Source organism: Alligator sinensis, unplaced genomic scaffold, assembly GCF_000455745.1.
Source record: "Alligator sinensis unplaced genomic scaffold, ASM45574v1 scaffold282_2, whole genome shotgun sequence".
NCBI lineage: Eukaryota > Metazoa > Chordata > Crocodylia > Alligatoridae > Alligator > Alligator sinensis.
The window spans coordinates 4,209,927-4,223,208 of record NW_005841879.1 but is presented as its reverse complement, the minus strand read 5'-3'; the positions used below and the strand labels follow the sequence as shown (position 1 = coordinate 4,223,208).

Genomic DNA, 13,282 nt, shown 5'->3' with positions numbered 1-13,282 from the left:
TACACGACAAAGCTTTGCTGGGAGTCATTCCATCGATTCAGGGCAGCCAACATGACTAAGCCACCAAAACACGTACAGCGCTTTGGGCGTGCATGGGGCTGTGTCAGAGGAATGTGAACCACCCTGTGGAAAGATCTCTCCATGGCATTTGCACTATCTCCTAATGCAGTGAATCATGGGATGCAGAAGCAGTGCAGACTTTGAGGTAAAGCGTCCACACCTGAGAACAGGATAGTGATCCAGGCCAACCTAGACAGGCTCAGAAAATGGGCGGATGAAAACCTGATGGCATTCGACACTGAAAAATGCAAGGTTCTCCACCTTGGGGAAAAAACCTGCAGCACGCTTATAGGCTCGGCAGTGCTACGCTGGCTAGCACCATGGCCGAAAGGGACTTGGGGGTCATGATTGACCACAAGATGAATATGAGCCACCAATGCAATGTCGCAGCTGGTGAAGCAGGCCAAACTCTGGCTTGCATCCATAGATGCTTCTCAAGTAAATCTCAGGACGTCATCCTCCCGATGTACTTGGCCTTGGTGAGGCCACAGCTGGAGTACTGCGTCCAATTCTGGGCTCCGCAATTCAGGAAGGACATGGAGAAGCTTGAGAGCGTGCAGAGGAGAGCCATGCGCATGATCAGAGGTCAGGAGAACAGGCCTTATGAAGAGAGGCTCAGAGCCATGGGACTTTTCAGCCTGGAAAAGGAGGGCAGGCTCAGGGGGGACCTGGTGGCCACCTATAAGTACATGAGGGGTGCTCATCAGGATCTGGGGGAACGTCTGTTCACCAAAGCGCCCCAAGGGATGACAAGGTCCAACGGTCACAAACTCCTCCAAGACCGTTTCAAGCTGGACATAAGGAAGAACTTCTTTACTGTCCGAGCCCCCGAGGCCTGGAACAGACTGCCACCAGTGGTGCAAGCACCTACTCTGGACTCCTTTGAGAGACATTTGGACATCTATCTTGCTGGGATCCTTTGATCCCGGCTGACTTCCTGCCCCTAGGGTGGGGGGCTGGACCCGATGATCTTCTGTGGTCCCTTCCAGCCCTAATGTCTATGAAATCTATTAAATCATTATGACCTACTCCGACAGCATTGTGAGTACTCAGCATCTTCCTCCCACAATGTCCTCCTCTCCACTCCATTATCTCGCCCGTTCATTTGCCTGCTAAGTTTTGAATTCCTACAGACCCTCCAGGTCCCATCACTTTCTTACTCTGCCCTTAACATGGATAGCACAAGGCTGCCTGGCATGATTGAATCCTTCCTCCTAACAAGTCATGACATTCTTTTGGGTCTGCACTTCCAGACCAGCAGAAGTAAGCAGGAGAGATGCTTAGTAGCCACAGACGAGTAATTGCATGGGGAGAATAGGTAGACACTCCAGAAGATGGTTAAAAACTGGCAGCTGAGAGAGGCACACTCACACCAGCTGGGCACCATTCAGTGCCACTTCTGGACTCAGAAAGCTAACACAGACTGATGGAGCTGCATCATTTTGCAGGTCTGACATGATCAGCAGTGACTGCAAAATTTTTACGTGTGGAAAGCAGTGTCTCTAGGCATGATCTTATCCTTGATCTTGAGCAGTATGACTCATGGATGAGGCTGGCTGAGCAACCGGCGGCAGTCGTGCTGTGGAAGCTGCTTGAGGCAGAGAGCTCCACAGCTGGGGCCAATGCAAACAAGGTGGACAGAGCTGCCAGGCAATGCGGAAGAAATAACTGACAGATTTTTAAGCAATGGGATTCCCAAATGGCAATGAGTCAATAAATGGGACTCATGTTCCAGTTTTGGTTCACACACATGTATACACACATACACACGCGCCAGTCTAACTTCCAAGGATACCGATGGAAGAAACGCACCTCCAGAGTGACGGAGGCATGAGCAGATAACACAAATCAGTTAATGGATACTAATGTTTGCTGATCAGGATAGATGCTCAACATTCATGTTTTCAGGCAAAACAGGCCTCTTTCAGAAACTGCAAGTAGGGACTTCCTTCTCCCATTGCCATATTCACATTCACGGACAGTTAAAGCCTGGGTAATTCTGTGGAACCCATCTTGCCCTCTGGCTCAGGAAGTTATATGGAGGTAATCAGGACAGCAGCAATGAAAGGTTGAACTAAACTGGGGCAGGATGCACCTGTGCTTGGAGGGGTACTGAAAAGGTTTCCTGCCAAGGCTCAACCTTAGTGAGCAAACATCCTTGTGGTTTGTTAGTACGTGCTATGGGCTGTACATTGGTGAAGCCAAAGCCAATGTAGAGCAAGGGCAAGTAGAATAAACAGCCAGAAGACATGAGCAGAGCTCTCTGGGGGGCTGCGAGGGGCCTGTGCCTTGACTACAGGCCTGTGGCTTCTGCAGCAGTGGGGCAGGACATTCCCATGCCTGTGCTTAAAGACCAATACCCAAATTGAAGGCAGGCTTCCAAAGTAAAGCTTTTATTCATGGTAACAGGCAGTAGAGTGGTGCTTAAAATTCAGTCAAAGAAAGATGAGAGACAGCAAACTGCAGGTTACCAGGCAAAAAATAAAAATGCAAACAATCAACCCTAAAAACTGCTGTCACTGGGATTTGCAATGCCCCGAGAAAAGAAGTGCCAGGTGCTTCTTAGCATTGACTAGCCAGTAGGTTGGTGACCATGAAGTCACAGTTCATTTTCCTCTCCAGCAGCACCAAGGGCTCTTTCTGTGGGTGAGGAAAGTACCCGCATCTCAGGAGGCTCCCGGAAAAGTGTTTGTGTTCCTCATGTTCTGCAGCAGGGCACTGGGATGTGCATGCTCCTTCAAGAGAGCAAGCAGCCCGGGAGGTTGCTTGCAGGTGGCAGAGGGGAGCTAATGAGGGACTCACCTGACCAGAAGAGGGCTCAGGTTGGAGCTATATAAGCCCAGGCTGCACTGGTCAGGTAGTCTCTCCCCAGCAACCAAGGAGTGAGGAGCTCCTGGCTGCAGGGCTCCTGAAGGGACCTGGATTTGGCTGAACAACTCTGCAGGCCTGGGAATGGAGGTAAGTTCCTTAGACTAAGAAAGACTGGATGTACAGGCAAGTGGCCTTCATTTATGTTAAGCCCCTAGAGGGCTTGAGATGCTTGTCAGAAGGCAGTGCTGTTTCTTAGTCTTTTGAGTTAGACTAGTAGTTTAGCCTTCAGCCCTCCTAGGGCAAGCTTGAGGCATATTTAGTACACTGGTAACCCAGGTGCCCTCAGATTGAGGGTGGACCTGGTGAGGCTCCCAGGAGCCTAGGAAAAGGCTGAAACATAAACCAGAAGGTCCAAGAGCCCAGGGGAAGGTTGAGCTGGGCCAGAGGGTCCATGAGCCCAGCGCGGTCCAAGCTGGACAGAGGGTCTGAGAGCCCGGAGGAGGGGCCGTGCATGGGGACCAGGGGTGCAAGGGGGTGAGTGTTTAAACAATGAGAGAACACCCACGAGGCTTGGGATGCAGTACAGGGGAGGTGAAGGAGCCATACAATTTGTCCTTAAGGCCCTTGGTACCCTACAGGGACCTAGTCAGGTAGAGGAGTTACTAAACCTGAGGGCTGGATTAAGGCTAGAGGGGTCTGGGGAGAGAAGCAGTGGGAATTTACTGGGATTAGGGCTCACTCTAAGGCTTGTTGGCAGCCCCCTTGAATCAACCTATAATATTTAAGAACAAGGTGTGGTGGGTAAGTCCTCTAGGGAGAGTGGCAATAGTTTGAGCCAGGCAGGAGCGATGAGGCCCCTAGGCACCGTCACAGTTGCACCTGTGGCACAGGCGAGGGTGGGCAGGCAGCACTGGGATCAGGTGGTTTATCATCTTCTCCGTCTCCATTTCTTGGCTGCCTGACCAGAAGCTATCCCCACATGCACGTTTCCCTCCCTCTCCTGAGGCTGCCCTTCCACTTCTGCTCCTAGTGCCCAGTTGCCCCACTGCCCTTGCAGTCCTGTCTATCAGCCACTCCACAGACACCTCCACCCTGCAGCTGCCACATCCACGTTGGCCTCGAGGCTGCTGTCGAGATCCAGGCTCTGATAGAAAGATGGGTGGGGAGCCTGTGAGACTTACAGCAGCAGCGCGGGGACGAGGGCTCTGTGACGGACCACCAGCCTCTGGGTGCTGCCCTGCCCACCCTCGCTCTGCTTCACAACGTGGGTGGGGGACACAAGGGCTTTCACCCAGGAGCTCCTGGGATGCGATGTGACAAGGGACAGAACAGGAGTTACTGCTACAACCCTCTTCTGCGGGGTGATCCCTAGGGACATGGATGTTTTTGTCCAAGAGAATAACACTCTCCTCGGGGATTCCTGAGCTGGACCAGCAGAACAACCAGGGAAAACAACCAAGTGGAGGGGTTAGAGAGGCGCTGGCTGAGAGAGGGACCCCAAAGACTTTCCTTCATCTTAAGGAGGTGCTGGCCCCTGCTCATGGCTGCAAGTCCAGTCCCTGCCAAGGGGGTGTGAGCATGCCAGGGGCAGGTCCAGGCGGGGTGTTCTCTGGGGTTGCTGGAGTCAGGACTGCTGGCGAACCTTAGTCTTGGCTGGTACTACTTCTTGTCCATTTGTGCCTATGGCCTGCAGTCTCCTTGTGTGCGTCTGTCTGCAGCTGGGCTGGGAACCAGCCCCTCCCTCTGCTCCAAACAGGTGTATGCGTTTCCTCGGTGGCAGCCGTCCCCTCGCAGACTCGTGCTGATGGGGATGAGTGTTTTCAACTAGACAGAGTGACTTGGGGATGGCTTCTGTTCAGTACAGCACTTGTCTCCCAAGCAGTCAGTGCAAGCCACTGTGGGACTGCTGATGAAGGACTGCTACAGCCGACAGGAGTGAGGGACTGTTTAGATGCATTCTTGTACCAGAGCTCTTCCAGCAAAGCTTTCTAGTGTAGACCAGGCCTTACTTTGTTCCTTGTCAAAAAAAATCTGTATCTCACAGGAGCAGGCCCCAGCAAAATAGCTTGGGTTAAAAATGAAGTTGAGAGATTGCTACCATCTTGACACAGACAGCAGCATGGCAGCCAAGGGAGTGATCTTGCCATCAACCCTCAGTTCTTTAGCTTCTGATTCATGTGAAGCTATCACAGAGGTGCCTTCCAACAACAGGCCCATTTACAATAACAAGCCCCATGTAGTAATGCTGTTATGTGCTGCTTTATGCATAAAGATATTATATACGAGTTATCACAACGGTTGTGTAGTCCCATGCCGTTCTATAGACTATTTACATATCACAGCTGTGTTACAGGAATACCATCAACTTGAACTTCATGCATCAAGTTCATTCGAGTTTCTAAGAGCTTGCTCTTGAAGGCTTAAAGGCCTTGAACTTACTTCTCCTCTCCCTTTTTTCCATATTTCCTAATCTCTTTTCCTACTCCCTTGCCAAGCGTGGGATGGGTTTTTTGGGGGGTAACTCAGAGCCATTGTGCTTGGCCCTTTTGAGGGGTAGGTAGGGAATAAGCAGGGAGGGAAAATTGCTTTCTTATCTTTCTGTTCCAGTTCTTTTGATGCTACTAATATTAAAAACCCCGATCAAAAACAGATAAGGCAGCTTTCAAGTTGGTGGTAGCCCTTAACATCAGTAACCACTTTGCTCAAGGAGACCTACAACACTAGGTGTGCAGGAGAGAATCTAGCGAGTGTTTTTCATGTGTCCATGACCATGCTGTTTGTTACACTTACGCGTTCCAACAGGCTTTTTACTGGGTACCATGGGTTTGATTGGAGAAATTAGTGGCACATTCACAAGACAAAAGGGCTTGGGTTTCCACTGTGGGTGTCCTGCAATGATATTGGCAAATGACAAGAAGTGAGGAAGGATGGTTTTGCAGTTCAGAACCTCAGTTAAGAGTTGAGACCTTCATTCAAATGCCACAGACCCAGGCAAAGTTATCTAAGCCTCATTCCTGCAGTATTTCTACTGGTGCTAAACTGAAGGGGACTAAATCAGAGGCCTGATTCTGCCACTATTTAGTCTTCCTGTATCTGTAAAACAGGGTGTCTCTCTCAGAACTCTACACTGGCAGGCCAAGGGCAGCCTGAGTACTTGATATGTAAGGCAGATTGGCAATAGTGAAATCACTAGTGGACTTCACAGCATCCCTAGCGTCCTTTCTCTACTGGATTGCAAGATCTTCTGGACAGTAACTGTCCCTCACTCTAGGGATCTCTGGCATCTAGCACAAAGCTCTGATCTCAGCTGGGACTCCAGCCCCTACGCTAATACAGGCAGTGCACAGACTCCTCAATCTGTACGTGACATAGTTTTCATCTTCCTTAAAAAAGACAGCAGAAGATGCAGTAAAAAGCTTGGTTGTGTCCAGACTGCTGGGTGTCATGGCCAATAATTTGCATGCAATTTTATAGACAAATATAAAAATGGAAACAAAGAGGGAAAGGAGAAGTTATTTCAGCACAAGATTGCAATTAGAGAGCTTGTGGGGAGAAATGAAAGACTTACTCATTTCTACTATAAGTGGTCTGGGTGGTCCGCTTGCTGTAAGAAGCATTTGTGACAGTCAGCACAGCTCTTTTCAGATATGCTCCCATCTTTCTTAACAGCTCCCACCTGGTAGCTACTAGACAGCACAGCATCATCAAAGACTTCTAAGCCAACCCAAAACTCCCCTTCCCCACTGGCTTTAAATCCCTTATTTTAGGATTCCATCCCATTTCAGCTAGCTGGATTTTTATCCCACTTAATTAAAGCTGGGGCAGTTTTTGTGTGAAATCTGCCTGTATTCAATATAATGTTGTACAAAGGCATCCCCATTCTGGGATTCAACTTTATTTTTAGCTGTGGAAGTGACTCCTGTATAGATCTGCTCAAGATCTCCCTCTTGAACTTCTTTTGTTACTGAAAGACTATCACGTCTTCTTATACACCTAATGAGCCCTAACCTAGATTGGCTAGTAAGGTGAGTCAGTAGGCTTAACCTTTGGCTGTGGACCAGGGTGTGAAACGTCTCGCACCCTGTCAGAGTGCAACCAAGTTGACTCTTTACTAATGGAGACAAACAATTTTATGAGAGAGGTTTGTCCTATTCAGCAGAGTTGACTTTGCAACATGGAACCGCTAAATGAGAAATCCATTTAATATCGGCACGCTACCTTCCATTCTCTGCTCCTCAGGCTGAGACACTGACTTTTTCAGGGTTTCTTTAAGCAAAGTGGCACTTTGGTAGACAGAATGCATTACATTTGAATCTAGGTCAATTCTGGGGACGAATACATCTTTTGTTGGGGGTAGTTGCAATTTAGCTGCTTTCTGAAATACAAAATAGAAGATCTCATGAAGGCATTGAGGTAAGCTTCTTCTGTAATAAAACTCTACTCTGAAACAGTAACTGACTCCAGTTATTTTACTTTTGCATTATTACATGCATGTTCAGTGGGAGGTGAGGAAGAGAGGCTATATATTCAGACATTACCCATTCATAACAAGAAGTAATAGCAGCCTATATGAATTGCTTTCCAAGGGACATCTAAAGATTTAAGCTAGTGTCTGTAAATTATGGGACAAGTCTTCTTTACGTGACTAATTCTGTGGCAGGAGAATACTGCTATGGGTGAGGGGGAAAATTAAATATTTGGAAGATAACTTGCCTATAAAGAGTCTGAAATGGATGTGCTCAGTAAAGGGAGCATCTAATTCCAAATACTAATTGAGTGGGGAAATAATTCCACTGCCCAGAGTGCTTGTCAAACAATCAACTTAAGCCTATGCATCTTATAAAAGTATAGTTCCATAGTTGGTCAGGTTGGAAGGGACCTGAGCAAATCTTCAAGTCTGACCCTCTGCCATGGCAGGAAAGAGTATGGGGGTCAAATGACCCCAGGCAAGGTGTTCATCCTGCCCACATCCCTCCAGGTCGAATAGGACCCGTCTACCACTACTCTCTGGGTGCGGCCCTCCAGCCAACTAGTTACCCATCTGACTGTGTAGGTGTCGACACCACAGTCCCCTAGTTTTTTAATGAGAATGGGGTGAGAGATGGTGTCGAAGGCCTTCCTAAAGTCCAGAAAGACTATATCCACCGTGACACCTGCGTCTAAGGATTTGGTGACCTGGTCGTAGAAGACCACCAGGTTGGTCTGACAGGACCTGCCTCTAATGAACCCATGTTGGTTGCCCCTAAGCACAGTCTCCCCTGCTGGTCCCTCGCAGATGTGCGCTAGGATAATTTTCTCAAAAATTATAGATTTTTGTGGTCATATATCTACACCAAGGTAGTATGGGCAGGATTCCTGTAGTGGCTTCTTTTAGGGCTGTATGTTCTTGATCAGCAGGCCTTACCTCTAGGAATGCGATGTCATCACTTACAGCCAGTGTATTCTCGAGCTTGTCTTTGAGGGACTGAATTTCACTTTTCTTCTTTCCCAGAACCTTATGGATGTAATCAAACTTATCACGGACTCTCTTCTCCTCCTCTTCAAGCTTCTTTACTGACTGGCTTTCTTGTTCTTCAATTAAAACTTTTACTTCCAAGAACTCATTTCTCAGCAAATCCTTGTTATGGGCAGCTGCTTCCTAAAAACCAACCACAAGGATGTGGGTTTCAAGGGGACTGCATGTAGGTAGGACACTTCCCAGGGTGCAAAGGGGTATAAAGCCCTGGGCTCTGCAAAATGTGATGGCTGATTGCATTTCCCTGAACTGGCACTCGGGTAGGAACCCTATACCTCTATACTCAAGTCAAAGGCAAGTCTCCTGTTCCCTTTAATGGGCCCCCAAAGTCATGTCTCAGTACATTTGGGGAGGGCGAAGGGTCCCAAGGGGTATGAAACAGGCAGCTTGTGTCACCTGGCAGTGGGAACAAGCACTGCAAGCCATGAGAGGCTAGGGTTATGTGTCAAAACCTCCACGTTTGTCCTTGTCCCTCTTAAAATGAATTTATAGCAATGTCTAATGGGGGAATTTCATTAGTTAATGCTGGAGGCACAGGGACATTTAGGTATGGAACTCCCCTTGATTTTTTCGAGAGGAGTTAAGGTGCCTTCGTACAGCTTTGTGGATCTGGGCCTTTATCTTTTCATTGCAGCTTTACAGGCTCTGCTTTTCTTGTGCTGAAGGCTGTAGGGTCTGGTGTGACTGCTAGTTTAGCATTGTCAGTCAGTCGCAGCTTCTGCCTGATCCTGCCCAAATACAATGCTTGCGTGCATTCTCTTGAGAAGCTGTAATCTGAACGTTCAAACAGCCTGCCTTAAATTAAGCACAAGAAACCAGTCCCCCGCCCTGCAACCAATATGCTCCCAAGGGCCAGAACAACATTCCCCACTTACAGTGACTTTTCTCTCCCGTATCTTTATTTCGTTCATTGCCATAGAAGCTTTGTCATTCTGATTTCTCAGCTCTGTCAGCCTCTTCTTCAGTTGCAACTGCAACAAAACACATCCGATCTCCATTGAAAGCCAGGAAGAGCCACTCCTCTTCCCAATGAAACAGCAGAGCAGATTTACAGAAAATGTTGGGTTGAATTGTAAGCTTTTCATGTTGCAGGAATTCATCTTTGAAAATACAGTTCTTTTAAACCCAGCAGTGGTTCTTTACAGGGAAAGAAGAGGATCCTAGGTCCATGGCTGGGGAAGGTAAGCAACAGCTCTATGCTGTCTAAGCAGTGATGTGTGCCCAGTCCCATGTCTGTTAAAGGAGCCAACCAAGAAACTCTACAAGATCGCCCTTAGCACTGCGGCCTTCTTGGCCCTTCCTGACTTAAGAATGAGCCTTCCCATTATTTTAGTTTATCTTGTGGGTAGCAAGGAAATACCACGGTCAGTATGTCCTCGACCCTGAAAAACGGGCTCCTATCTGGGCTCCGGAATGCTTCCTGACTTCGGCTCGAGTTCTCCCCAGTACATTGCTAAGAGACTCTGCCCTGCTTTGCTTTGGTTTTACCTTGTAAACATGAAGAACAATCCAGCCAGGGTAGGATTGGGCCCTTAATAAACCAGGCAGTAGGGCTGTGCAAAGCAGCACCAGTGCATTTCATTTAGATTCAAAACTGCTGTTCTGTTTCATTTCAATTCGTCAGAACGGTTTTGCTGTTTCAAAGTTCCGCCCATAGGCTGTAATGGGGGAGCTCGAAACAGCCTATAATTTTTGTCATTTCTGGCTTGATTTGGATGAAACTTGCAGGAATGGTAGCCCGTTCTGGGGGCATGAAGCCTGCCAAGTTTCAAGGAGCTAGGTGCAGCGGAACGGCACCTCAAGCTGTGGACAAGCAAAACTCGTGACATGGGTGACACTGTGTGCGCTAAGGCACAGCGGGGTGACAGCTGCAGGGATGGTGGCCCCTGCTGCGGCCACGAAGCCTGCCAGCTGTCAAGGAGATAGGTGCAGGGCCCCAGAACCCAGGAGCCCTGCACTTCTGGCTGCTGACAGGCAAAACTTGTGACATGGGTGGGAGTGGGGTACGTGTTAAGGTGTGCCCTCACTCAACTGACACCAATGCAGAAAGCAGGGCACTTCAAACAACGCTGCCTTTTTTTTTATGCTATTTTTTTTTTTTTCCCATCCCTCCCCCAGAGCACCGATCCTGTCCTGAGATCCCTTCCAATCCCAAAGTCCTGGCCAGTTGCACAGTCAATAATGAGAGCACTCCTTATCTCCGCTTCCCCCTCCCTCTCCTTACTTTAGTTTCTGTTTCCCTGCAGGCAAGCCCAGCTTGAGCTTCGAAACTCAAAATGTTTTGACTTGCCTCATTTCATTTTGAAGCTGTTTCGAAGCTCTCCATTTCGAGGTCGAGAAGAAACTGCCGGTGAAATTTTGTACAGCCCTGCCAGGCAGCTCCTGAACTCCCCACGTCTTAAGGAAGACTTTGGCAAAAGCTCTCTTCTGTATAGGCAGACCCAGAGGCCTGCCACTGGGAAGGAGCTAGCTACAAGCAGGGCTAGTGCTTGGGGGACAAAGTTGTGTTGTCTCCTGCAGGTTCATGCTCCTGCCCACCCTTCCAGCAGGCCTTGCTGGGATTCAATGAGTCGCAAGAGTTGCCACTTTGCTGACAAAGCACAGGATTCAACTGCTAGTCTCCAGTGATTACCAAAATACAAATGGAAGCCGTTAGCTGTCAGGCTGGGATGCCTAAAGCTGCATGTCAGATTGAAGTCCTTGAGTGGTTCCACCCAAGTCTGGACCTGTGTGGGCTTGTGGGGTTAAAGCACACCAGGGACGTAGCCAAGAGCATGCAAAGGAGTCATAGGGCAGGGCCCTCCTCTAACAGGGCAATACCCAGCACCGGATGCACCAGCCGTTCATGCCCCCAACTGCTGCGACTTCCACCCATTCTTCCCCTTGCACCCTCGCCTCCAGCCCCAACTTGTTCTCTCCTAATTATGTGGGTTGAGACATCTTTCTGATCTCCGCTTCTTCCCACAGCATCTTTGAACATCAGTGCACCTCTAGATTCAGATACACAGCCTGGTTTGTGTGGTCCCAAATGCTTCTGATTCAGCAGGGACCATTGGGTGCTCAGCACCTTTTGAGAACCGAGCTTGCTGCTGGAGGGCAAGGGACAGGGCAGAGCGGTGCCGCCATCTCGCGATGGTCCTGGACATGTGCGTTCAAGCGCTGTCCCCAGCTGAGACACCGTGCCTGGGGCAGCCAGATGTGGCGGAGCTCAGAGCCAACAGCCATGGCAGCTGCAGATCTATTTGTGTCCCCACTCAGTGCACGCACCTGGGCAAAGCAGGACTTTGACCGGGGAGGCAGCAGTCTGAGCACCCAAGACTGCTTCTACGCTCCTGCCCTGGGTGTAAAAAGCACTTCCAAAGGGCAGCAGAGATGGTGCAGCCACTGTGGTGTGGCATACCTGGGTCCTCCTCTAACCCTGCCCACCCTTCCTGTGGCCCCCGGGGAGCCTGTGTTTCCCAAGCTGCCCCAGCCCCAGTCTCCAAAGGCTCCTCTCTGCTTCTTAGGGCAATTTTATGATCTTGGGAAGGGCACAAGGGATACGGGGGGGAAAAGGGTGAATATCAAGTAACGGCTCAGCGAGCCCAGCCCCAAAATGGATGACTGCTGGCTGCCAACACCTCTTCCCAAGGGCACAGCAGCCTCAACCAAGCAGCAGCCTGCTCCCAGGTGAAGTGTCCTGTCTACAAAGCAGGGAAGGAGAGGATTCCCAGCCTGCAGCCTGCTCTTCCCCCAGCTGAGAGGAAAGACCTGCAACTTCTGCAGCCAGACCAGGGGCTCGAGGCCTGCACTCTTTAAGTTCCCTCGAGCCCCATCCACAAGCGGAGGGAGGGATCCTCCTGGATTTGGTAGGCTGCTGACTGCTCCCCGGGGTCCTCATCCCCAATATGCACACGCACCGCCATGCACCCGCTCACCTCCTTCTGCGCTTTGGCCTCGGGCAGGGAGCTGGCTGAACAGGCCTTGTGGCCCACCAGGCAGATGCAGCAGATGCAGCTCTGGTGCTCGGGGCAGTAGAAGTCCAGCAGCTTGTGGTGGTCCCGGCACAGCTTCTGCTGCAGGTCACGCACCGGGGCGCTCAGCTCATGCACGCGGAAGGCCAGGCTGTCGTGGTGCGGGCGCAGGTGCTCGGCGCAGAAGGAGGGAATGCAGGTGAGGCAGGTCTGAACAGCGGCCACCGCCTCCGGGCAGCTGTCGCAAGCCACCTGCGAGGGGCCCAGCTCGCCGCCCTTCTTGCCCTCCGGCTCCCAGCCCTTCTTGCCCTCGGGCTCGCCACCCTCGGGGGCATCGGTGCCCACCTGCAGCTGCTCCACCACCCGGCACAGCACCGTGTTCTTGCGCAGCTCGGGCTTGGAGGCGAAGGGGCAGCGGCACTGCGGGCAGCTGAACGTGTCCCGCAGGCCGGCCCAGGTGATGTCCAGGCAGGCGGCGCAGAAGTTGTGGCCGCACGGGGTGGTCACGGGGCTCTCGAAGAGGCAGGGGGCGGGTCGCCCCGCCCCCCACCCCCGCCAGCATGGCCATGGCTGTGCGGCTCGGGCTCGGAAAGTGAAACTAGGAGGCAGAGGCAGAGGCAGGCACTTCCCGGCAATCACGTGCAGCGGGGCCGGGCCGGGCCGGGCCGGGGAGGGCTGTCTGCAGCCCGGGCCGGGCGGGGCTCTTCAATCCGCGCTGCGGGACTGTGCAAAACTTTTTTGCTCTTTGTTTTATATATCTTATACGATGTACGTGAATCTTTGCATACATTGTATATACATGTGTGCATACATTGTATGTAGCTGTGCATACAATGTATCTTTCACCTTCCCGAGGTGCGGCCGGGCCGGGCGGGGGCTTCTGGCGCCGGGACGAGCCTCCCCGCAGCCTCCGGAGGCGCTGCCCGCAGTCTCTGCCCGGCCT

At 50.8% G+C, this 13,282-nt stretch overlaps 1 protein-coding gene across 1 annotated transcript in view; it reads right to left on the bottom strand.

Annotated features, from left to right (window-relative positions):
- The window catches only part of TRIM25 (tripartite motif containing 25), a 25,360-nt gene that overhangs the window by 7,151 nt on the left and 4,927 nt on the right, over positions 1-13,282 (bottom strand). The window contains exons 3-8 of the mRNA XM_025196241.1: positions 12,304-12,937; positions 9,262-9,357; positions 8,276-8,509; positions 7,090-7,246; positions 6,440-6,475; positions 5,662-5,760 (exon numbers count right to left, since the gene is read on the bottom strand). Coding sequence (XP_025052026.1) covers positions 5,662-5,760; positions 6,440-6,475; positions 7,090-7,246; positions 8,276-8,509; positions 9,262-9,357; positions 12,304-12,937 — 1,256 coding nt within the window. The remainder of the gene's footprint in view (positions 1-5,661; positions 5,761-6,439; positions 6,476-7,089; positions 7,247-8,275; positions 8,510-9,261; positions 9,358-12,303; positions 12,938-13,282) is intronic.